Source organism: Pseudophryne corroboree, chromosome 3 (assembly GCF_028390025.1).
Source record: "Pseudophryne corroboree isolate aPseCor3 chromosome 3, aPseCor3.hap2, whole genome shotgun sequence".
Taxonomy (NCBI): domain Eukaryota; kingdom Metazoa; phylum Chordata; class Amphibia; order Anura; family Myobatrachidae; genus Pseudophryne; species Pseudophryne corroboree.
In genome coordinates this window covers 510,571,357-510,594,658 of record NC_086446.1, presented here as the reverse complement: position 1 = coordinate 510,594,658, position 23,302 = coordinate 510,571,357, and the positions used below count along the sequence as shown (strand labels likewise).

The 23,302-nt window shown below is 48.2% G+C and overlaps 1 protein-coding gene and 1 long non-coding RNA gene across 6 annotated transcripts in view; one reads left to right on the top strand and one right to left on the bottom strand.

Annotated features, from left to right (window-relative positions):
* Positions 1-23,302, top strand: part of LOC135056192 (uncharacterized) — a 416,825-nt gene that overhangs the window by 12,677 nt on the left and 380,846 nt on the right. The gene's annotated exons all lie outside the window — the stretch shown is intronic.
* PIK3R6 (phosphoinositide-3-kinase regulatory subunit 6) overlaps positions 15,257-23,302 on the bottom strand; it is a 119,164-nt gene continuing 111,118 nt past the window's right edge. The window contains exon 19 of the mRNA XM_063961048.1: positions 15,257-15,862. Within this exon, the coding sequence (XP_063817118.1) occupies positions 15,706-15,862 (157 nt within the window). The 3' untranslated portion in view covers positions 15,257-15,705. The remainder of the gene's footprint in view (positions 15,863-23,302) is intronic.

Below are 23,302 nucleotides of genomic sequence, written 5' to 3'. Positions count from 1 at the left end.
TAAAAAATGTGCAAATTTTACACAGATTGTCATACTTTTACCAAATTTATGTAGATGTAGCCCCAGGATATCTTCATCTTGCAATAAAATTGCAAAAATCTTGAGTTAATTCTGAAAGCTAAATGTATCAATAGTACCATGTCTCATGAAGGGTGATTCAGTTACAGACTCTGAAATAGTCTAATACCACTTTTCCACCTACGAGCACGGGTCGCAGCCTGAAGCCTGACACGGGAGCTGCCCGGCTGCGACCCGTACTCAGCCCCTTTCCAATCAGCAGTCACCAACCCGGCATATTGCCGGGTTGGTGACGCTGCTAGTGACGCGGCAGGGGCGGCGCTGGGAGATCACATGATCTCCCAGCGCCGGCTTTCCATACAGTGTAAACGGGAGCCGTGTTGCATCGACACGGCTCCCGTTTACACTACAACCCTACCCGGATCATTCCCGTGTCCTACACAGGTAGATAGCCGGGTAGGATTCACGGGTCACTTGATCCAGGTTTTTGCGGGGGGACCCTTTTCCACTTGCAAAAAACACGGGTAAATGTGCGCCCCTGTGCATTTACCCGTGTTTTTTTAGCTAGTGGAAAAGGGGTATGATTTATCAAGGATAACTCACACAAGATGGCACTTAAGCTATTTCGATTGTATTTTATATGAGATTTATTGTGGGCTGTTGGGTTATGATGATTTGCTCACATTAGAGGTGTCAGTTGTATGATGCATTGAGGTTATCACTGTAAAAATGTGATTCAGATACCGGTGGAATTGCCCACCTGCATTTTTAATATTTTAAGTTGGGGACTGGACTATTTAAATTTTCCTCATTGTCACCAGCTCAGACGGAATGAGTCTCCCCATCGTCTCAGAATGGGGCTGATTCTGAGTCTGGCGTATGCGTGGACACTTTTTCATCTAGCTGCGGATGGTATCGCAAAAATCTGCCTTTGTATAGTAAGACTGTGTAACTGCATGTGGAAGCCTATACTGGCCACTGATCAGATATATCCGCTGATGCTGTCATTATTAGTAGATGAACTTACGCTTGCCCCATGCTGGCTGCAAAAGATCAGGCTGAAACAGACGCCCCATCTCTGTCCATGTGTTGTGAATGAGCACGGATGTCGGTGGACATACCCATCACACGCCTTTGCTTTGTGGACAACCGTTAAGCTAGGGCATTGGTGTACAGATATCCTAGCTTACATCACACTCTGAATAGCAAGTTGTTTAGACCTGGATTTCAGATAAAACTTGTCTGTTGTGACACTTGCTCCAGATGAGCCTGATTTGTGCAGCAATGTGCCATACTAAATTGTGTGCAGACTCCCAGATTACTAACAGTTATTCCCAAAGTTCAGCAAGCCCTCATCAGACTTTCACTCCTGATCCTGACTGACAGAGCTGTGTCACAGGGTAAAATCATTTCTCTTACGTCCTAGAGGATGCTGGGGACTCCAAAAGGACCATGGGGTATAGACGGGATCCGCAGGAGCTTGGGCACACTGAAAAGACTTAAGACTGGGTGTGAACTGGCTCCTCCCTCTATGCCTCTCCTCCAGACCTCAGTTAGACTTTGTGCCCAGGACACTCACTAGGGGAGCTCTACTGAGTTTCTCTGGAAAAGACTTTTGTCAGGTTTTATATTTTCAGGGAGACCTGCTGGCTACAGGCTCCCTGCAGCATGGGAGTGAGGGGAAAGAAGCAGACCTACTTCTTAGTTTAAAGGGCTCTGCTTCTCGGCTACTGGACACCATTAGCTCCAGAGGGTTCGATCACTTGGTGCGCCTAGCTGCTTGTTCCCGGAGCCACGCCGTTACCCCCTCACAGAAGCCCGAAGAAAGAAGTCGGGTGAGTATGAGAAGATCAGAAGACTTCAGGACGGCAGAAGACTTCGGTGACCAGGTACAGCGCAGCGGTAACGCTGCGCTCCATGCTCCCACACACGATCACTGACGGCACTCACAGGGTGCAGGGCGCTGGGGGGTGCTCTGGGCAGCAAGTCACTGGGGTCCGGGAAGCCGGCAGAAGCATTTCAGTGGGGAGGGGCGGAGCTTAGCGCGCGGCTCACAGCGCCATCTTTTTCTCCTCCACGCGGCTGAAGGAGACGCTGGCCCGGGACCTCCATCACTCCTCGCAAGTAACGGGGAGATATCACAGGTGTGGGGGGTGGGGGGGGCACAGTGTGGTGCATTATTATTGTTATTTCAAGCAGCACTGGTCATATATATATCCCTTATAGTGATATATAGGCGCTGGGGTGTGAGCTGGCATACTCCCTCTGGGTCCTCTATCTGGGCTTCACTGTGGGCCTGTCCCCTAGCTGAGACATTCTGAGTGTGTGTTGGTGTGTCGATTAAACGTGTCAGCATGTCTGAGGCTGAATGTGATTCACCGGAGGAGGTTGTTGGGGGTGCGGTTGTGGGTCTGGATTTAGGTCTGTCGGCGCAGCCGACACCTGATTTACTCACATTACGAAGTACAATCAATACGAATGTAGTTTCTTTATCAAAGAGGTTAGATAAGGCTGAGTCACAGACGCAGGTGTGGAAGAAGTCCATAGAGGAGGCTTTGTCTCAGGTACAGACCCCATCGGGCTCGCAAAAGCGGCCGTTTACTCTAGTGGTAGATACTGATACCGACACGGACTCTGATTCTGAGGTCGATTTTTCTGAGTCTGTTTTGCATCTACGTTTAGTGAAGAGTATTCAGTACATGATTGTGGCTAGGATGTTTTACACATATCTGATGAACCTGCGGTGCAGGAAACAAGGAAAAAACCTGAAGTGAAGTTTCCCCCCTCTCATGAAATGAATACTCTTTGTGAAAAAGCTTGGGAGTCGCCGGATAAGAGGTGGCAGATTCCCAAGAGGATTTGCATGGCGTATCCTTTCCCCTCTGATGACAGGGAAAAGTGGGAGTCGTCTCCAAATGTTGACAAAGCTCTATCTCGTTTGTCTAAGAAGGTGGCGCTTCCGTCTCCTGACACGGCAGCTCTCAAGGATCCAGCGGATCGGAAGCTGGAGAAGTCTCTGAAGTCCATTTTCGCTAATACGGGTGCATTGCTCAGGCCTGCAGTGGCGTCGGTGTGGGTGAGTAGTGCTATTGCTAAATGGGCTGAGAATTTAGCTGCTGATATGGATACCCTTTTTAAAGATAATGTTCTTCTGACTCTTGGTTATATCAAGGACGCTGCAGATTACCTGAAGGATGCGGCGAGGGATGTTTGTCTCTTGGGATCAAGAGCCGATGCCATGTCAATATCGGCAAGGAGGGCGTTGTGGATCCATCAATGGAATGCGGATGCCGACTCCAAGAGAGCTATGGAAGCTTTACCCTTCAAAGGTAGTGTCTTGTTTGGGGACGGCCTGGCGGACCTGGTCTCTACCGCGACGGCGGTTAAGTCCTCTTTTCTTCCCTATGTTTCCACACAACACAAAAAGGAACCACATCAGCAGATGCTGTCCTGTCCTTTCGTCCCAATAAATACAGGCGTGGAAAAGGTTCGTCCTTCCTCGCATCAAAAGGTAAAGGAAGGGGTAGGAAGTCGCCTGCCGTGTCGAGCGCCCAGGACCAAAAGTCCTCCCCTGCCTCTACCAAGTCCACCGCATGACGTTGGGGCTTCCCTGGGGGAGTCCGGACCGGTGGGGGGCCGTCTCCGAATCTTCAGTCAGGTCTGGATTCAATCAGGCCTCGATCCTTGGGTCCTAGAGATTGTATCTCAGGGATACAAGCTGGAGTTTCGGGAGGTGCCCCCTCACCGGTTTTTCGTTTCGCCCTTACCAGCGTCTCTTCCGGACAGGGAGCTGGTGCTGTCAGCGATACAAAAATTGTGTCAACAGAGGGTCATTGTTCCCGTTCCCCCGTCACAACGGGGGGAGGGGTTCTACTTGAGCCTATTTGTTGTGCCGAAACCGGACGGTTCGGTCAGACCGATTCTGAATCTAAAATCCCTCAATCCATACTTGAAAGTTTTCAGGTTCAAGATGGAATCTCTTCGAGCTGTGATTTCCAGCCTAAAAGGGGGGGATTGTATGGCGTCAGTCGACATAAAGGATGCCTACTTACACGTCCCGATATTTCCTTCGCATCAGGCCTTCCTCAGGTTTGCGATACAGGATTCTCATTACCAATTTCAGATGTTGCCGTTTGGTCTTTCCACGGCCCCGAGGGTTTTCACCAAGGTCATGGCAGAAATGATGGTTCTCCTTCGCAAGCAAGGGGTTACAATTATCCCGTACTTGGACGATCTCCTGATAAAGGCGAGGTCCAAGGAAAGGTTGCTAAGGAGTGTAGATTTGGTGCTGTCTGTGCTACGACTGCACGGTTAGGTGCTAAATTTGCCAAAATCTCAGTTGATTCTGACCACCCGGCTGTCTTTTCTGGGCATGATTCTGGACACGGAGTTAGAGAGTTTTTCTTCCACAGGAAAAGGCTCTAGTACTGCAGTCGATGGTCAGGGAACTTCTGAGGCCGAATGGTTGCGGCGTACGAAGCCATTCCGTTCGGCAGGTTTCATGCCTGGGTGTTTCAGTGGGACTTGCTGCTCAAATGGTCCGGGTCTCACCTGCACAGGAAGATAAGTCTATCTCCCAGAGCCAGAATTTCCCTCCTGTGGTGGCTACAAGGGTCTCACCTCCTAGAGGGACACCGGTTCGGTATACTGGACTGGGTACTTCTGACAACAGATGCAAGTCTCCGGGGCTGGGGTGCAGTCACCCAAGGCAGGAACTTCCAGGGGAGATGGTCGCTCCAGGAAGCGGGTCTCCACATAAATGTTCTCGAGTTAAAAGCCATTTACAACGGCCTGCTAAAGGCAAGAAGCCTTCTTCAGGGTCGATCTGTCCTGGTACAGTCAGACAACATCACAGCGGTGGCACATATCAACCTTCAAGGCGGCACAAGGAGCAGAGCGGCAATGGCGGAGGCCACAAGAATCCTTTGCTGGGCGGAACAACACGTGAGCGCTCTGGTTGCGGTTTTCCTTCCGGGAGTAGACAACTGGGAAGCAGACTTCCTTAGCAGACACGATCTCCATCCGGGAGAGTGGGCTCTTCATCAAGAGGTGTTTGCAGAAGTGACAAAGCGTTGGGGACTCCCTCTGATAGACATGATGGCGTCTCGTCTCAACAAGAAGCTCCCGAGGTATTGTTCCAGGTGGTCAAGGGACCCCCAAGCCAGTGCGGTGGACGCCCTGGTGTCTCCGTGGGTGTTCAAACCCCGAGGGTTTGTGTTCCCTCCACTTCCTCTCATTCCAAAGGTACTGAGGATCATTCGGCGAGCAAGGGTTCAGGCGATTCTCGTAGTTCCAGATTGGCCAAGAAGGGCCTGGTTTCCGGATCTTCAGGAATTACTTGTGGAAGATCCTTGACCGCTTCCTCTAAGAGAGGACCTGTTGTTGCAGGGTCCATGCGTGTTTCCAGACTTACTGCGGCTGCGTTTGACGGCATGGAAGTTGAGCGCCAGTTCTTAGCTCGTAAAGGTATTCCCGGTGAGGTCATTCCTACTCCTCAAGGCTAGGAAGGAGGTGACGGCGAAGCATTATCACCGTATTTGGAAGAAGTTTGTTTCCTGGTGTGAGATTAAAAGGGCTCCTGCGGAAGAATCTAATTTGGGGCGTTTTCTCCACTTTTTGCAGGCTGGTGTGGATGCAGGCCTGAAGTTGGGCTCCATCAAGGTGCAGATTTCGGCATTGTCTATTTCCTTTCAAAGGGAATTGGCTGCCCTCCTAGAGGTTCATACGTTTGTGAAAGGAGTTTTGCATATCAATCCTCCGTTTGTGCCTCCTGTGGCCCCATGGGATCTTGATGTGGTCTTACAGTTTCTCATGTCTTCCTGGTTTGAGCCTTTGCGTAAGGTTGAGTTGAAATTTCTCACCTGGAAGGTAGTCATGCTTTTGGCGCTGGCATCTGCCAGGCGAGAGTCTGAGTTGGCGGCCTTATCTCATAAGAGCCCGTACTTGATCTTTCATTCAGATAGGGCAGAATTGAGGACTCGTCAAAATTTTTTACCAAAGGTGGTGTCTTCGTTTCACATTAACCAACCTATTGTGGTACCGGTGGCTAGGGATGCTGTGGCAGTTCCAAGGTCTCTGGATGTAGTGAGGGCTTTGAAGATCTACGTCGCTCGTACGGCTGTTGCCAGGAAAACTAAGGCACTGTTTGTCCTGTATGCTTCCAACAAGATTGGTCATCCTACTTCAAAACATACTATTGCATGCTGGATTTGTAGTACGATTCAGCAGGCTCATTCTTCGGCCGGGTTACCGGTGCCGAATTCAGTGAAAGCCCATTTTACCAGGAAAGTGGGCTCGTCTTGGGTTTACTGTTACTCCGGTTGTACGGTATGGTTGTGGTGTGGGCTGGTATGTTTGTAGCCCTTAGTTTACACAAAAATCCTTTCCTCGAAATGTCCGTCTCTCCTGGGCACAGTTCCTATAACTGAGGTCTGGAGGAGGGGCATAGAGGGAGGAGCCAGTTCACACCCAGTCTTAAGTCTTTTCAGTGTGCCCAAGCTCCTGCGGATCCCGTCTATACCCCATGGTCCTTTTGGAGTCCCCAGCATCCTCTACGGACTAGGAGAAAAGGATTTACCGGTAAGTACCAAAATCCTATTTATTCATTGCTGGGAAGCACTGGTGCTGTGGTCCATGAGTTCTTACCTATTGTACCTGCTATTTCACGTTCACTCAGCCAAATGCAGACTTCTCCTCAACATGCCTCTTCTGGATCACAAACCCCTAGTCCTTCGTTTAGTGCTTATGTATAACTGTGATGGAATAAACTCCTTCAACAGCACTCAGGCCTGTTGGCTTGGCTGATAAATTTACAATTCTGCTCTCCTTGTACAGTGTTTTATACATTTTTTTTATTTTTATTTTTATATTTCGGTTAATAGTTATAAAGCTGTGTGTGTGTATAAGTATGTATATAGGAAAGAGAATGCAAATCAATTGTATACGGATACAAAGACAAACAATCTGACAGCAAGTTAACACATACTTGCCGATATTGCTGCCCCCTCTTCTGGGAGGGGGCAGCCTGATTGGCGAGTAGGGGGGCGTGTCCAGTAGTGAGGGAGCGTGTCTGGGGCGTGGCTGCATGGAACCGTCATTGTGCTCCGCCCCCCGCTATTCAGTGCAGAGGAACCAGGCACTGGAGAGCGGCGGGGGAGCTACGATGACGCGATTCAACGCGAATTGCGTCATTGGGTCCCCCTTGGACCACCCACTGGTGCTCCGTTGTGGGCGGCCAAGGGGGGGATGTGAGAGCTGGCTGCGGATGCGGGTCACTTGCTGACCTTTCCGGGGGGCTGGGAGCACCACCCGATGTTTCGGAAGCCTCCCGGCCATTCCGGGAGGGTAGGCAAGTATGAGTTAACATAGATGACAACATAAGAGATACGCTGAGACCCAGTTTGGGGGAATATGGATAGAAAAGGGACAGGAGAAAAGGAGGGGAGGTGGCATGGCTAGAACTGTCAGAGAAAGAAGTTCCCCATTCAAATCACGTGAATGTAGAAGGAGCATTAAAGAAGGACAGCCGGGGGCCTCCGACCTTTTTGGAGTAGTGCTTAAGGATCCTGGTCACAAATTCCATGCGCTGGATCCCACTAATAATTGATTGAAGGGTGGGGCAGCTGCTTCCAGGTGGCTGCCATCTGACAGGTGGCCACTGTGAAAATGTGCCTGATCATTTTATTTTGGTGGTAAGTGGCATCAGGAATGACCAGGGGTAAGAGAAAAAATGTAAGTTCCAGAGGGATCGAGAGTTGGAGAATTGTTGCAATCAAATTCTTATCTGTCCAGAATCCAGTAAGCTTTGGATAGCTCCACCAGATGTGCAGTAACATACCCTCAATCCAGTTGGGTATGAGTTTGTCTCATGAAACTCTCATTCATACCTTTTGTGACTGCATGCACCCGAGAAATGCAAGATGCAATTAGACAGACCAATTCGTAGCACTCACGGCGAGATTGTGTGACTTTTCTATCTGGGTGAAGTGCATAAAGAAGTGAGGAAACCATCCTGGTGACAACTGAGATAGCATGACCATATAGAAGGCTATTAGTGTGGCCATAAGGAAAGTACTGGAGGTTTCTAAAAGGTGTGAAATGGGTGATTTTGCACTTCTAATTAATTAAAGCAAGCGGTTTTTTTTTTAATCAAATGAAAGTCTTTCCAGCATTTTGGGGTACAGGAAAATATATGTATAATAATTTTTCAGTGTTTGCTATCATGTTTGTAAAAAGTTGGAATAAACACTTTCATGTCTCATCTGAGAGTTCTAAATCCCCTCTCTCATCAATACAACAACTCCTTGTACCTGCACCAGTTCATTTAACCCATGATTAAGCTTTTTAGAGAAATTCACCTGAAAACTGACGTGTGGTTTAATTATACTAATTAAATCCCTTCAAGTGCATGATTATTCATAAGGAGGGGTGTACCAGAATTTCTGTACTGTGTCCCAACATTTGTGCCTAAAAATAATAGGAGTTTAATTACCTACCGGTAAATCCTTTTCTCGTAGTCCGTAGAGGATGCTGGGGTCCATTTTAGTACCATGGGGGTATAGACAGTTCTGCAGGAGCCTTCGGCACTTTAAGACTTTTCAACAGTGTGAACTGGCTCCTCCCTCTATGCCCCTCCTCCAGATCTCAGTAGAGGAACTGTGCCCGAGGAGACGGACAACTTCGAGAGAAGAATTTACATTAAACTAGTGGCGAGATTCACACCAGCTCACACCATACAAAACATGCTGCCTAACATGGCTTTCAACATAACCCATGCTAACGTGCATGCATAACACAACAGCAACAGCTGTGAACATCTTAACACATGAGAACCTGTGTAAAAAGATAAAATGTAATTCTGCAGGAAAAATGAGCACTGGGCGGGCGCCCAGCATCCTCCACGGACTACGAGAAAAGGATTTACCGGTAGGTAATTAAAATCCTATTTTCTCTTACGTCCTAGAGGATGCTGGGGTCCATTTTAGTACCATGGGGATGTACCAAAGCTCCCAGTATGGGCGAGAAAGAGCTAATGTTCCTGCAAAACTGACTGACCAAACTGAAGGTCGTCAGCAGCCAAGGTGTCAAACCAGTAAAACTTAGCAAACGTGTTTGCCCCTGACCAAGTAGCTGCTCGGCAAATTTGCAACGCCGAGACACCCCGGGCAGCCGCCTAGTAAGAACCCACTTTCCTTGTAGAGTGGGCCTTTACCGAACTCGGTAACGACAATCCTGCCGTGGAATAAGCGTGCTGAATGGTACCTCTGATCCAGCGCACAATAGTCTGCTTAGAAGCAGGATCCCCAGTCTTGTTGGGGTCATAGAGGACAAACAAAGATTCTGTTTTCCTTATCCGAGCCGTTCTTGCAACATAAGTCCTCAATGCTCTGACGACATCCAAGGACTTTGAAATGGCTGAGGTGCCAGAAGCCACTGGCACCACCACAGGTTGGTTGATATGGAAAGAAGACACAACCTTTGGAAGAAAATGCTGACGCGTCCGCAATTCAGCTCTATCTTCATGAAAAATCAAATAAGGACTCTTGTGTGACAGAGCCCCTAATTCAGACACTCGTCTGCCTGAGGCCAAGGCCAACAGCATGACCACTTTCCAAGTGAGAAACTTCAACTCTACCTCTTGTAGAGGCTCAAACCACTCCGATTTAATGAACTGCAACACCACATTAAGATCCCATGGCGCCACAGGAGGCACAAAGGGAGGCTGGATGCGCAGAACCCCCATCACGAACGTCTGGACCTCAGGATGGGAAGCCAACTGTTTCTGAAAGAAATTGGACAAGGCCAAAATTTGGACCTTGATAGACCCTAATCTCAAGCCAGCATCCACACCCGCCTGTAGAAATAGGAGAAGACGTCCTAATTTAAACTCCACCGCAGGAGACTTCTTGGATTCACATCAAGATAAATATTTTCTCCAAATACGATGATAATGTTTGGATGTTATCCCTTCCCTGGCCAGAATAAGTGTGGGAATGACTTAATTGGGAATACCATTACGGGCTAGGATCTGGCACTCAACAGCCATGCCGTCAAACGCAGCCGCAGTAAGTCTTGATAAACAAACGGCCCCTACTGAAGCAGGTCCTCGCGAAGAGGAAGAGGCTGAGGATCTTCCAGCAATAACTCCTGAAAATCTGGATACCAAGCCCTCCTTGGCCAGTCTGGAGCAATGAGAATTGCTCGAACCCTTGTTCTTCTGATGATCTTGAGAACTTTTGGTATTAGTGGAAGTGGAGGGAACAGATACACCGACTGAAACACCCACTGGGTCACCAGTGCATCCATTGCTATTGCTTGTGGGTCTCTTGACCTGGAACAATATTTCTGAAGCTTCTTGTTGAGATGTGATGCCATCATATCTACTTGAGGAACTCCCCAATGATCTGCTACCTCTGCAAAGACTTCTGGGTGGAGGTCCTATTCTCCTGGATGGAGATCGTGTCTGCTGAGGAAGTCTGCTTCCCAGTTGTCCACTCCCGGAATGAAAATTGCCGACAGAGCTTTTGCATGTCTTTCTGCCCAGAGGAGTATCTTTGTCACCTCTGCCATTGCCGCTCTGCTTTTTGTTCCGCCCTGGCGGTTTATGTAAGCTACTGCCGTTACATTGTCTGACTGGATATGTATGGAACGACCTTGAAGAAGGTGGGCCGCTTGATGAAGGCTGTTGTACACAGCTCTCAATTCCAGAATGTTTATGTGAAGGAGTACTTTTTGACTTGACCATCTTCCTTGGAAGCTTTCCCCTTGCGTGACTGCTCCCCAACCTCGGTGGCTTGCATCTGTGGTCACCAGGATCCAAGACTGAATCCCGAACCTGCGTCTCTCCAGGAGGTGAGAACTTTGAAGCCACCACAAGAGTGAAATACTGGCTTTTGTAGACAGGATTATCCTCCGGTGCATGTGTAGGTGCGATCTGGACCACGTGTCCAGTAGGTCCCATTGGAACACCCTGGCGTGGATTCGGCCAAATTGTAGAGCCTTGTAGGCCGCTACCATTTTCCCCAGCAGGCGGATGCACTGATGACTCGATACGCGTGCTGGATTTAAAACTTGTTTGACCATCCTCTGGATCTCCAGAGCCTTTTCCACCGCTAGGAATACTTTCTGTGCTTCCGTGTCCAATATCATTCCCAGAAATGATAACCTCATTGTGGGTCCCAATTGTGATTTTGGAAGGTTTATGATCCAACCGTGCTGTTGAAGCACTGTCAGGGAAAGTGCAATGTTCTGCACTAGTTTCTCCCTGGATCTCGCTTTTATGAGGAGATCGTCCAAGTATGGGATGACTTTGACTCCTTTCTTGCGAAGAAGAACCATCATCTCCGCCATCACCTTGGTGAATATTCTCGGAGCCGTGGAGAGCCCAAAAGGCAATGTTTGGAACTGGTAGTGGCAGTCCTGCACCGCAAACCTCAGGTATGCCTGATGCAGCGGGTAGATGGGAACATGTAAATAAGCATCTTTGATGTCCATCGATACCAGAAATTCCTTTTCCTCCAAGCTGGAGATCACCACTCTCAGGGATTCCATCTTGAATTTGAGCCTTTTCAAACAAAGGTTCAGAGTCTTTAGGTTTAAAATCGGTCTGACCGAGCCATCTGGTTTCGGCACTACAAACAGGCTTGAATAAAACCCTTTTCCTGTTTTGACACAGGAACTAAAGAAATTACGTTGTCTTGACAATTTCTGTATTGCGTTTAGCACTTTTGCTCTGTCCTGAACAGAAGCTGGTAAGGCTGATTTGAAAAATCGGCATGGGGGAAGGTCCTGAAATTCCCATTTGTACCCTTGGGATACTATCTGCAATACCCAAGGATCCAGATCTGAGTGAACCCAGACCTGGCTGAAAGGCAGTAGACGTGCCTCCACCCGATCATACTCCCGCAGGGGAGCCCCAGCGTCATGCTGAGGTTTTAGCAGAAGTAGCTGTTGACTTCTGCTCCTGCGAGCCTGATGGTGTTGTAGATTTGTTACCTCTTCCTCGACCTCTTCCTGTGAAGAAGGGGGTACCCTTTGCCTTTTTGGACTAGTTGGGCCGAAAGGATTGCATCGTATGAGAATGAAATCCTTTCCTAGGTGGAGCAGCTGCGGAAGGCAGAAATGCTGACTTGCCTGATGTAGTTGTTGAAATCATGGCATCCAGCTTGTCTCCAAAGAGGGCTTCTCCATTGTAAGGAAGCGCCTCAATATTCTTTTTTTATTCCGCATCAGCATTCCATAGGCGGATCCACAGCGCCCAACGGGCTGAAATCGCCATAGCGGAGGATCTTGAACTCAGCAACCCAATATCCTTCATAGCTTCAACTAAGTAACCTGCAGCATGGCCGAGAGTTAGGACTATTTAAACCCTGTCAACTGTGTCTATGTTAACAAGCAAGTTGTCAGACCATTTTCCCACAACGTTACCTACCCACGCACAAGCAGTGGTGGGCCTGAGCACCGTTCCGTTAGCCGTATATATGGATTTTAGGGTTGTTTCTAATTTACGGTCAGCTGGATCTTTTACAGAGGCTAAACCAGGGACAGGCAAAACAATTTTCTTAGACAGCCGAGAAACTGAGGTGTCTATCATTGAGGGTGTCTACCATTTGTGCCTGTCTTCCTCAGGGAAAGGGTACGCTACACGTATCCTTCTAGGAAGGGTAAATTTCGTCTCGGGGTTAGCCCAGGATTCTTCAAAGAACGCATTCAAATCCTTTGAAGGAGGAAAAGTCACAACCTGCTTTTTATTGAATTTAAAATAATCCTTTTCCTCTGGAACCAGTGTTGTTTCAGGAAACTCCAACACTTCCTTTATAGCAACTATCATACATTGTATGCTTTTGGCTAATTTGGGGTCTACCCCTCTCAAATCCCCAGTGTCGACGTCAGAGTCGGAAACTGTGTCTGTGTCCCCTTACATTATCTGGGCCAGAGACCTTTTCTGGGAACTGGATGGGACACGAGTGGATGATATGGAGGGGTCAGTAAACAGTGCATCCTCCACAGACTGCCTCCAATATTTAGAGGGACATGTACTAAGCAGTGATAAAAGTGGAGAAGTGAACCAGTGGAGAAGTTGCCCTTGACAACCAATCAGCATTGACGTAACATTTATAATTTGCATATTATAAAAGTATACAGAGCAGCTGATTGGTTGTCATGGACAACTTCTCCACTGGCTGACTTCTCCACTTTTATCACTGCTTAGTACATGTTCCCCTAAGTCTGTTGTTCAGACTCAGAGAATTTCTTTGCAAGCATTGACATATTCTTTTGCAACATTCTCACCCACTCCAGCTCCTTCTGAGAGGGAAGGGCCACCACATTACCCGAGCTATATGGGGACAAGACCCACACTAAAGTCTGTCAGAGTGACACAGAGGGATTTGCCAGTCCACACACTGCGCCTTATTGTGAATTGTGGAAATATTACCCACTTACAGCGCATATACCAATAATGGGCCACAGACCTAATTATAATGAACACTCTCTGCCCCTTCTATAACACCCTGTACTTGTATCAGCATTGTCATGAGGAGAAACAGCGTTCAGGAGCTTCACACTGCAGTTTCTGCAGGAGAAAATGGCACCCAGTGAGTGTTCTGGCAAGTCTGAGGAGAAGCCCCGCCCTTCAGCCTCAGCAATGTAATATTTATACTGGCTGGGGATGGCACATCAGCGGCTGTACATGTATGTACCCTTTTTGCCAGTGAGAGTAAGGTTGTAAAACATACCCTCAGAGCGCGTCCCCCCCCCCCCCCCCCCCCCGTGCTCTGCACCCTTGTGCTGAGAGACATGGCGCGCAGCTTCCCGCCGCTGCGCGTGTACATGTATGCCGCCAACGATGACCGGAGGATCCCCTCTCTGCAGGACTCCGGTAATATACTCACCAGCCCTCTGACTTCTGGCTCTGTTAGGGGGTGGCGGCAGTGCTGTGGGAGTAAACGCTGGCCAGGCTTGGGCTGTGTTCAGTACCCTTCAGGAGCTAATGGTGTCCTGTCAGCGGAAGCAGAACCATTAACTAATTGAGAAGTTGGTTCCGACTTCCCCCCCTAAGTCCAACGAAGCAGGGAAGCTGTTGCCAGCAGCTTCCCTGTAAAATAAAAAAAACGAAGAAAGTATTTTTCCAGCAAAGCTCTGTAGCGCTCCACTAGTGTGTATCCAGTCTCCCGGGCACATTTTCTACACTGAGGTCTGGAGGAGGGGCATAGAGGGAGGAGCCAGTTCACACTGTTGAAAAGTCTTAAAGTGCCGAAGGCTCCTGTGGAACCGTCTATACCCCCATGGTACTAAAATGGACCCCAGCGTCCTCTAGGGCGTAAGAGAAAAATACTTTTTCTAATCTACACGTGCTCGGGCGGTGTGAATAAAAATATGTGGCAAATCAGCACAAGTTTGGAATTAGATTGACAATGCAATTTGCAGTGCAAGTTCAAAGTGAGAATGGCTTGCAGGATCCAACGCGCACCTAATTCAATTTATTCCCATGTATGAATTTTTTTTAGTTGTCAGATTGTGGTTATTATTGTTTGCTTAGTGATGTCTTTGAATACAGTCATAGTGATCCCGCTAGGATGCAGGTAGGGCAGGGATGCAGGGGTAGCATGCAGCCCACTCAAAAAGGGGGTGCAGCCGGCTGGGGAGGGGGCACAGTCCCATCAACTTCACTAATGGGGGCGTGCGGAGATGCTGGGTTTCCCTCAGGCTCTCCATTTAATGTTGCGGCAGTAAAAGGCCAGGGTATATTTTGCCCTTTATAAAGCTCACAGCTCGTCATTGTTTGTACTGATACTTTTGTAATTCAAAGTTTAAAAGACAACCTGATCCGTAATGTTGGGGAATTTAAGCGAACAAGAGGAGCATTTGGGTTTTTAATTAGAAAAAGAAAATATTGAAGTGTCTCTTTTTGGCCTTTGAGCTTACAACTTAACTGTTTGCGTGGAAATGCTTGTCCGCTGAAAATAGAGATGTTTGCTTATGATTTGTGATTCTGGAACTGTATTTAAAAAGACAACCCAATGTTGAACACAACCTTAATACACGTCTGAGTCTTGAACTGTGTTCAGATCTTCCAAACGTAAAATCGTTAAAGAATTTCATGCAAGGTTTGAAAACGTTTGCGTGCTTTCAACAACTGAGTTTGATAAAATGGTTATAGCATCTATAGCTGAGACCAGGCATAGGATGAATGCTTTTTCTTTCTTGGGTTTTTATTTATTTATTTTTTTAGACTTTTTGTTTATATCTGATGAAATGCCTTTTCAATATCCAAGGTCTACCGAAATCAGATCATGTAATGTACTGGCAAATAAAACAGGGAACAATATTAACCAGTATCACGTTGTATAATTTGTGTTAGTATAACGTGCATCATCCACAAATTAGTCGTCGGGAAAATTTAATTTTTACAACAGTTTCAATAAATAAATATGTCTAATATTTCACTTATAAACAGAAGAAATTATTTAGCTCTTCTTAAGAAGAAAATGTATTACAGGCTATGTACAGAAGAATTCCAGCAAGTGGCACCACAGGTTTCTTAGCTTCAACATATATTAATTTTGAGTTTCCAGTGTAAGTTTGCAGTAGCTATTCAAAAAACACATTGTGTGTTTAACCCCTGTGTAATAATAGTGAGTTATAGTTAGTACTTGAACAAGTTCCCAAGCTTCATGTGGTCTTGCATCACTGAATGATCCCTGCAAATGTGTTAATGGGCAAGAGTAGAGACTTTGTCATATATATACTCAGTCCCCCATCTTCTTTCCCTTCCCAATGGGCACGTGATGCCCGCATCTTCTGTAGGCTGTAACCAGGCTCCAGGCATGGACTTACCTCAAAGCTGCAACAAAAATTGTTATAGGTTAATAGATTATTTGTTGCAATTTGATTATAAGAAATGCATCTAACGTCAGACAGAAAAAAATGTTATTGTGTTGTTTATCAATGTTAAAAATATGTGTCACTATCCATGCAATACTACTTCCCTCCTGTGGTGCTTCTCTTATCTCTGGTGCTTCTAGCACACTCTGGTCTGTGATGATCAGCTGATGCAGCAGCTGTTGGCAGGGTTATTTCTATATCCCCTTTCATTGAATGTATCCTCAGATGGAATCGGGCCACGTGAACCATGGGGCATACCATGTGAACCGCAATGGCAGGGGGAGGAGCAAGGTTCAGAACATGGGACCCAAAGTGTACCTTTTGCAGGTTTGCGTCTCTCTCCATGCTTCAGGCTTGGTGGCTTCCTTCACTCGCCACTGGTTACCAATGCTGTAACTAGACATTTTAGTACCCTCTGCCAGAAAGAGAATTGGTGCCTCCCCCATATGCGAAACAGGGATAGCGCACCCTGCTCCAAAAATAAAGGGACGCGACTTTGTGGGCAAGGGGCATGGCCACAGAATAGTACCAATTCACATTACACTGCATAGTAGTGTACATTTATTCACATTATACCACACAGTAGTCCCCTTATACACTGTTACACCAGACACAAGAGCCCCTTATACACATTGTGCAACAATACAGCCCCTTCTCCTCATTCCTTATCATTCTTTCTCCTCATTAATCATCACTCCTTCCCCTCATCATTCATGTCCTCATCCGCATTCCTTCTTGCCCTTTGCAATATACCTGATACACATGCCACGGAAGACAGAGCAGCAGAATTTTGTTACGTTGGAGGAAAGAGCAGCCACGGGAGAGAGAAAAGAAGGGAGAAGACAGACACACAAAGGGCTTTGCATGTGGATACCGTTGGTTGCGCCCACAAGGCAAATGCCCTGTGTGTTGCACACCTTCCGCACCACCCTAGTTACGGCCCTGCAGGTTACTAAAGGGTATAGATGTTGACGTGGATAGTAAAACTACTAGCCCACGACCTTGCTCTTCCCCCTGCTGTCACAGGTCACAAAGTTTGTCCTTTGATCCACGTGGTATGATGATATGAGAGGCTACATTCACTGAAGGGGTTCTAGGCACTACCCTGTGGACATAGTACCTGTAACTTCCTACTTTCTCTAACGTCCTAAGTGGATGCTGGGGACTCTGTAAGGACCATGGGGATTAGCGGCTCCGCAGGAGACTGGGCACATCTAAAGAAAGCTTTAGGACTATCTGGTGTGCACTGGCTCCTCCCCCTATGACCCTCCTCCAAGCCTCAGTTAGATTTCTGTGCCCGAACGAGAAGGGTGCACACTAGGTGGCTCTCCTGAGCTGCTTAGTGAAAAGTTTAGTTTTAGGTTTTTTATTTTCAGTGAGACCTGCTGGCAACAGGCTCACTGCATCGAGGGACTAAGGGGAGAAGAAGCGAACTCACCTGCGTGCAGAGTGGATTGGGCTTCTTAGGCTACTGGACATTAGCTCCAGAGGGACGATCACAGGCCCAGCCTGGATGGGTCCCAGAGCCGCGCCGCCGGCCCCCTTACAGAGCCAGAAGACAGAAGAGGTCCGGAAAATCGGCGGCAGAAGACGTCCTGTCTTCAACAAGGTAGCGCACAGCACTGCAGCTGTGCGCCATTGCTCTCAGCACACTTCACACTCCGGTCACTGAGGGTGCAGGGCGCTGGGGGGGGCGCCCTGAGACGCAATAAAAACACCTTGGATGGCAAAAAAATGCATCACATATAGCTCCTGGGCTATATGGATGCATTTAACCCCTGCCAGAATACATAGAAAAACGGGAGATAAGGCCGCCGATAAGGGGGCGGAGCCTATCTCCTCAGCACACTGGCGCCATTTTCCCTCACAGCTCCGTTGGAGGGAAGCTCCCTGGCTCTCCCCTGCAGTCACTACACTACAGAAAGGGTTAAAAAAGAGAGGGGGGGCACTAATTACGCGCAGTATTAAATAAAACAGCAGCTATAAGGGGAAAAACACTTATATAAGGTTATCCCTGTATATATATATAGCGCTCTGGTGTGTGCTGGCAAACTCTCCCTCTGTCTCCCCAAAGGGCTAGTGGGGTCCTGTCCTCTATCAGAGCATTCCCTGTCTGTGTGCTGTATGTCGGTACATTTGTGTCGACATGTATGAGGAGAAAAATGATGTGGAGACGGAGCAGATTGCCTGTAATAGTGATGTCACCCCCTAGGGGGTCGACACCTGAGTGGATGAACTGTTGGAAGGAATTACATGACAGTGTCAGCTCTGTATAAAAGACAGTGGTTGACATGAGACAGCCGGCTACTCAGCTTGTGCCTGTCCAGACGTCTCATAGGCCGTCAGGGGCTCTAAAGCGCCCGTTACCTCAGATGGCAGATATAGACGCCGACACGGATACTGACTCCAGTGTCGACGGTGAAGAGACAAATGTGACTTCCAGTAGGGCCACACGTTACATGATTGAGGCAATGAAAAATGTTTTTACACATTTCTGATAATACGAGTACCACCAAAAAAGGGGTATTATGTTCGGTGAGGAAAAACTACCTGTAGTTTTCCTGAATCTGAGAAATTAAATGAGGTGTGTGATGATGCGTGGTTTTCCCCCGATAACAACTGATAATTTCTAAAATGTTATTGGCATTATATCCTTTCCTGCCAGAGGTTAGGGTGCGTTGGGAAACACCCCCTAGGGTGGATAAAGCGCTCACACGCTTGTAAGGGCTCTACCCTCTCCTGAGATGGCTGCCCTTAAGGATCCTGCTGATAGAAAGCAGGAGGGTATCCTAAAATGTATTTACACACATACTGGTGTTATACTGCGACCAGCAATCGCCTCAGCCTGGATGTGCAGTGCTGGGTTGGCATGGTCGGATTCCCTGACTGAAAATATTGATACCCTAGATAGGGACAGTATATTTTTGCCTATAGAGCATTTAAAAGATGCATTTCTATATATGCGTGATGCACAGCGGAATATTTGCCGACTGGCATCAAGTCTAAGTGCGTTGTCCATTTCTACCAGTAGAGGGTTATGGACACGTCAGTGGTCAGGTGATGCGTATTCCAAACGGCATTTGGAAGTATTGCCTTATTAAAGGGAGGAGTTATTTGGGGTCGGTCTTTCAGACCTGGTGGCCACGGCAACAGCTGGAAAATCCACGTTTGTACCCCAGGTCGCCTCTCAACATGAGAAGACGCCGTATTATCAGGCGCAGTCTTTTCGTGGACAAGCGGGCAAAAGATTCCTCATTTCTGCCCCGTGACAGAGGGAGAGGAAAAAGGCTGCAGAAATCCGCCAGTTCCCAGGAACAGAAACCCTCTCCCGCCTCTGCCAAGCCCTCAGTATGACGCTGGGGCTTTACAAGCAGAATCAGGCACGGTGGGGGGCCCGTCTCAATGAATTTCAGCGCGCAGTGGGCTCACTCGCAAGTAGACCCCTGGATCCTTCAGGTGATATCTCAGGGGTACAAATTAGAATTCGAGACGTCTCCCCCTCGCCGTTTCCTAAAGTCGGCTTTACCGATGTCTCCTTCTGACAGGGAGACTGTTTTGGAAGCCATTCACAAGCTGTATTCCCAGCAGGTGATAACAAGGTACCCCTCCTGCAACAGGGAACGGGGTATTATTCCACACTGTTGTGGTACCGAAGCCGGACGGCTCGGTGAGACCGATTCTAAATCTAAAATCTTTGAACACTTACATACAGAGGTTCAAATTCAAGATTGAGTCACTCAGAGCAGTGATTGCGAACCTGGAAGAAGGGGACTACATGATGTCTCGGGACATCAAGGATGCTTACCTTCATGTCAAAATTTACCCTTCTCATCAAGGGTACCTCAGGTTTATGGTACAGAACTGTCACTATCAGTTCAGACGCTGCCGTATGGATGGTCCACGGCACCCCGGGTCTTTACCAAGGTAATGGCCGAAATGATGATATTCCTTCGAAGGAAGGGAATTTTAGTTATCCTTTACTTGGACGATTCCCTGATAAGGGTAAGATCCAGGGAACAGTTGGAGGTCGGTGTAGCACTATCTCAGGTAGTGTTGCGGCAGCACGATTGGATTCTCAATATTCCAAAATCGCAGCTGGTTCCGATGACTTGTCTTCTGTTCCTAGGGATGATCCTGGACACAGTCCAGAAAAAGGTTTTTCTCCCGGAGGAGAAAGCCAGGGAGTTATCCGAGCTAGTCAGGAACCTCCTAAAACCGAGCCAAGTCTCAGTGCATCAATGCACAAGGGTTCTGGGTAAAATGGTGGCTTCCTACGAAGCAATCCCATTCGGCAGATTCCACGCAAGAACTTTCCAGTGGGACCTGCTGGACAAATGGTCCGGGTCGCATCTTCAGATGCATCAGCGGATAACCCTGTCACCAAGGACAAGGGTGTCCCTCCTGTGGTGGTTGCAGAGTGCTCATCTTCTAGAGGGCCGCAGATTCGGCATTCAGGACTGGGTCTTGGTGACCACGGATGCCAGCCAGCGAGGCTGGGGAGCAGTCACACAGGGAAGGAATATCCAGGGCTTATGGTCAAGTCTGGAGACATCACTTCACATAAATATCCTGAAGCTAAGGGCCATTTACAATGCTCTAAGCTTAGCAAGACCTCTGCTTCAAGGTCAGCCGGTGTTGATCCAGTCGGACAACATCACGGCAGTCACCCACGTAAACAGACAGGGTGGCACAAGAAGCAGGAGGGCAATGGCAGAAGCTGCAAGGATTCTTCGCTGGGCGGAAAATCAGGTGATAGCACTGTCAGCAGTATTCATTCCGGGAGTGGACAACTGGGAAGCAGACTTCCTCAGCACGACCTCCACCCGGGAGAGTGGGGACTTCACCCAGAAGTCTTCCACATGATTATAAACCGTTGGGAAAAACTCGACAGGTATTGCGCCAGGTCAAGGGACCCTCAGGCAATAGCTGTGGACGCTCTGGTAACACCGTGGGTGTACCAGTCAGTGTATGTGTTCCCTCCCCTGTCTCTCATACCCAAGGTACTGAGATTGATAAGATGGAGAGGAGTAAGCACTATATTCGTGGCTCCGGATTGGCCAAGAAGGACTTGGTAACCGGAACTTCAAGAGATGCTCACGGAGGATCCGTGGCCTCTACCTCTAAGAAGGGACCTGCTCCAGCAGGGGCCCTGTCTGTTCCAAGACTTACCGCGGCTGCGTTTGACGGCATGGCGGTTGAACGCCGGATCCTGAAAAGGCATTCCGGATGAAGTCATCCCTATCCTGATCAAAGCCAGGAAGGATGTAACCGCAAAACATTATCACCGCATTTGGCGAAAATATGTTGCGTGGTGCGAGGCCAGTAAGGCCCGACGGAGGAAATTCAACTGGGTCGATTCCTACATTTCCTGCAAACAGGAGTGTCTATGGGCCTGAAATTGGGGTCCATTAAGGTTCAAATTTCGGCCCTGTCAATTTCTTTATCATCCACTAGGGGTCACTGGAGTACTCTTGGGATATGGACGGCTTCCACCGGAAGAAGGCACTGAATAAATTAATTTTTGAGACTACTCCTCCCCTCCATATCCTCGAGCACTTCAGTGTTTTTTCTGTGCTCGACACAGTTAGAAGGCATAGTGGAGCTCGTCCACGAAGTATTGGAATTTTTTTTTTTAGTTCCTAAGTTTTTCTTCTTTTCAAGGATTTCCACGTCCTTTCCCCCCTTCTAACAGGCGTGGGTCAGGGACAGTGGAAGCGGCTGAGAACAGCCGTGAGTGTCGGACCTCTCTGTAAAGAGCTCCCTCACTCCACCTGCAGGCTGCCTGCAAAAAGCTGGACGGAGCTTGGATGAGAAGCCCCGTCATAGACTTTGGTCACGGTCCAGGTATGTTAGGGGCGGTCAGCTCTTGCTGCCGCTCCACTGTTGGGGATTGTATTGGGTACTCACCGCTGCCCGGAGCGCGTGTGCATGGGCCGCGTCACGGCTCCATGCGGCGCGCTCTCACTCTCCGCTCCCAGCATCTTAAATACCAGACCGCTGCTCCCCGGCGCCGCAGCAGCGCTGCCTGGCTACACAGACACTCCGCAAAATGTGTGTGGCGGGCGGGAGCGCGTGTGCATAGGCCGCTCCAGGGCTCTATGCAGCACGCTCGCTGCTTCCGCTATCCGCCCGCAGCAGCCGAGGAGTTCCCGCTGCCTGGGCCTACAGGTACAGGCCGCTCACACGGCCCTATGCAGACTTCCACAGGCCCCGACCCGGTGCTGTACACGGAGGTCGTGGGAGTGGGGGGGGGGAGACATTGGCAGTATTTGGCATGCTTAATATGTTAATGTTCTCCTGTCTGTTCCAGGTTTCCTTTATTACATCTCGGCTAAGAGTGGTACTAGGGGAATTTTGGGGTCAGTTTTCTTATTGCTGGCAGGCACTGCACTTGCCTGATATATACCAGGAACTTTGGTGTTATTACTGAGTCGTGCAGTCTGTCTGTGTGTAGTTTGTATTGTCTGTCTTTTATAATGAGTAAGACACCAGCAAAATCTAAGAAACATTTTTCATGTCATGTCTGTAAGAGTGTGTTGCCTGATGGATCCACCACATGTACAGCATGTGTTGTTAATACAGCCATAAATACGATTTCAGAAGTAAAACCACCATCTCTGGACCCTCCATGGGCTTTACTTGCAGATGTATTAGTTGGTTTACAATCAGAGCTGGCCGCCTCTCGTGAAGAAAGAGAGGCGGCAAGATCTGAGTTTAAAATGAGACCATTTGAGTTACCAGAGTCTCAATCTGGTCAGAGGCCCACCTTGAGTGGGAAAGATAAATTTCCTTTTCCTAATAATTCTCCAGTCTCTGGGATACTAGACCTCACTGAACAGGAGTATGAGGAGGGCGAAATAGGGCAACAGTCAGATAGTGACGATTTTGACAGCCCAGGTATTGACAATCTCATCAGAGCAGTACGTCAGTCGCTGGAGTTTACGGAAACTGAGGAGCCCCTGACGAATGATGAGGTAGTTTTTACTAAACGACAGAGATCTCCGATGTGTTTCCCTATTTCGGAATCTCTTAATAAAATGTTACTGGAATCACGGAAAAATCCGGATAAACGGTTTTCTATTCCTCGTAGATTTAAATCGAGTTACCCGTTTCCAGAGTCCATGACAGCTACTTGGGAGAACCCACCATTGGTGGATTCATCCGTATCCAAACTTACAAGGAAGTTAACCATACCAGTACCAACTGCTACTACGCTTAAAGACCCTGCAGATCGTAAAATAGAGGCTATGCTAAGGTCCATGTATACAGCAGCTGGAGTGCTGCTGAGACCTGGGTTGGTTGGCATTTGGGTTACTAAAGCTTTAATGGTATGGATAAAGGAGCTCAAGTCGGCTCTGCAAGATGACCATCTTATACTTCTCGCGGATCAAATCTGGGA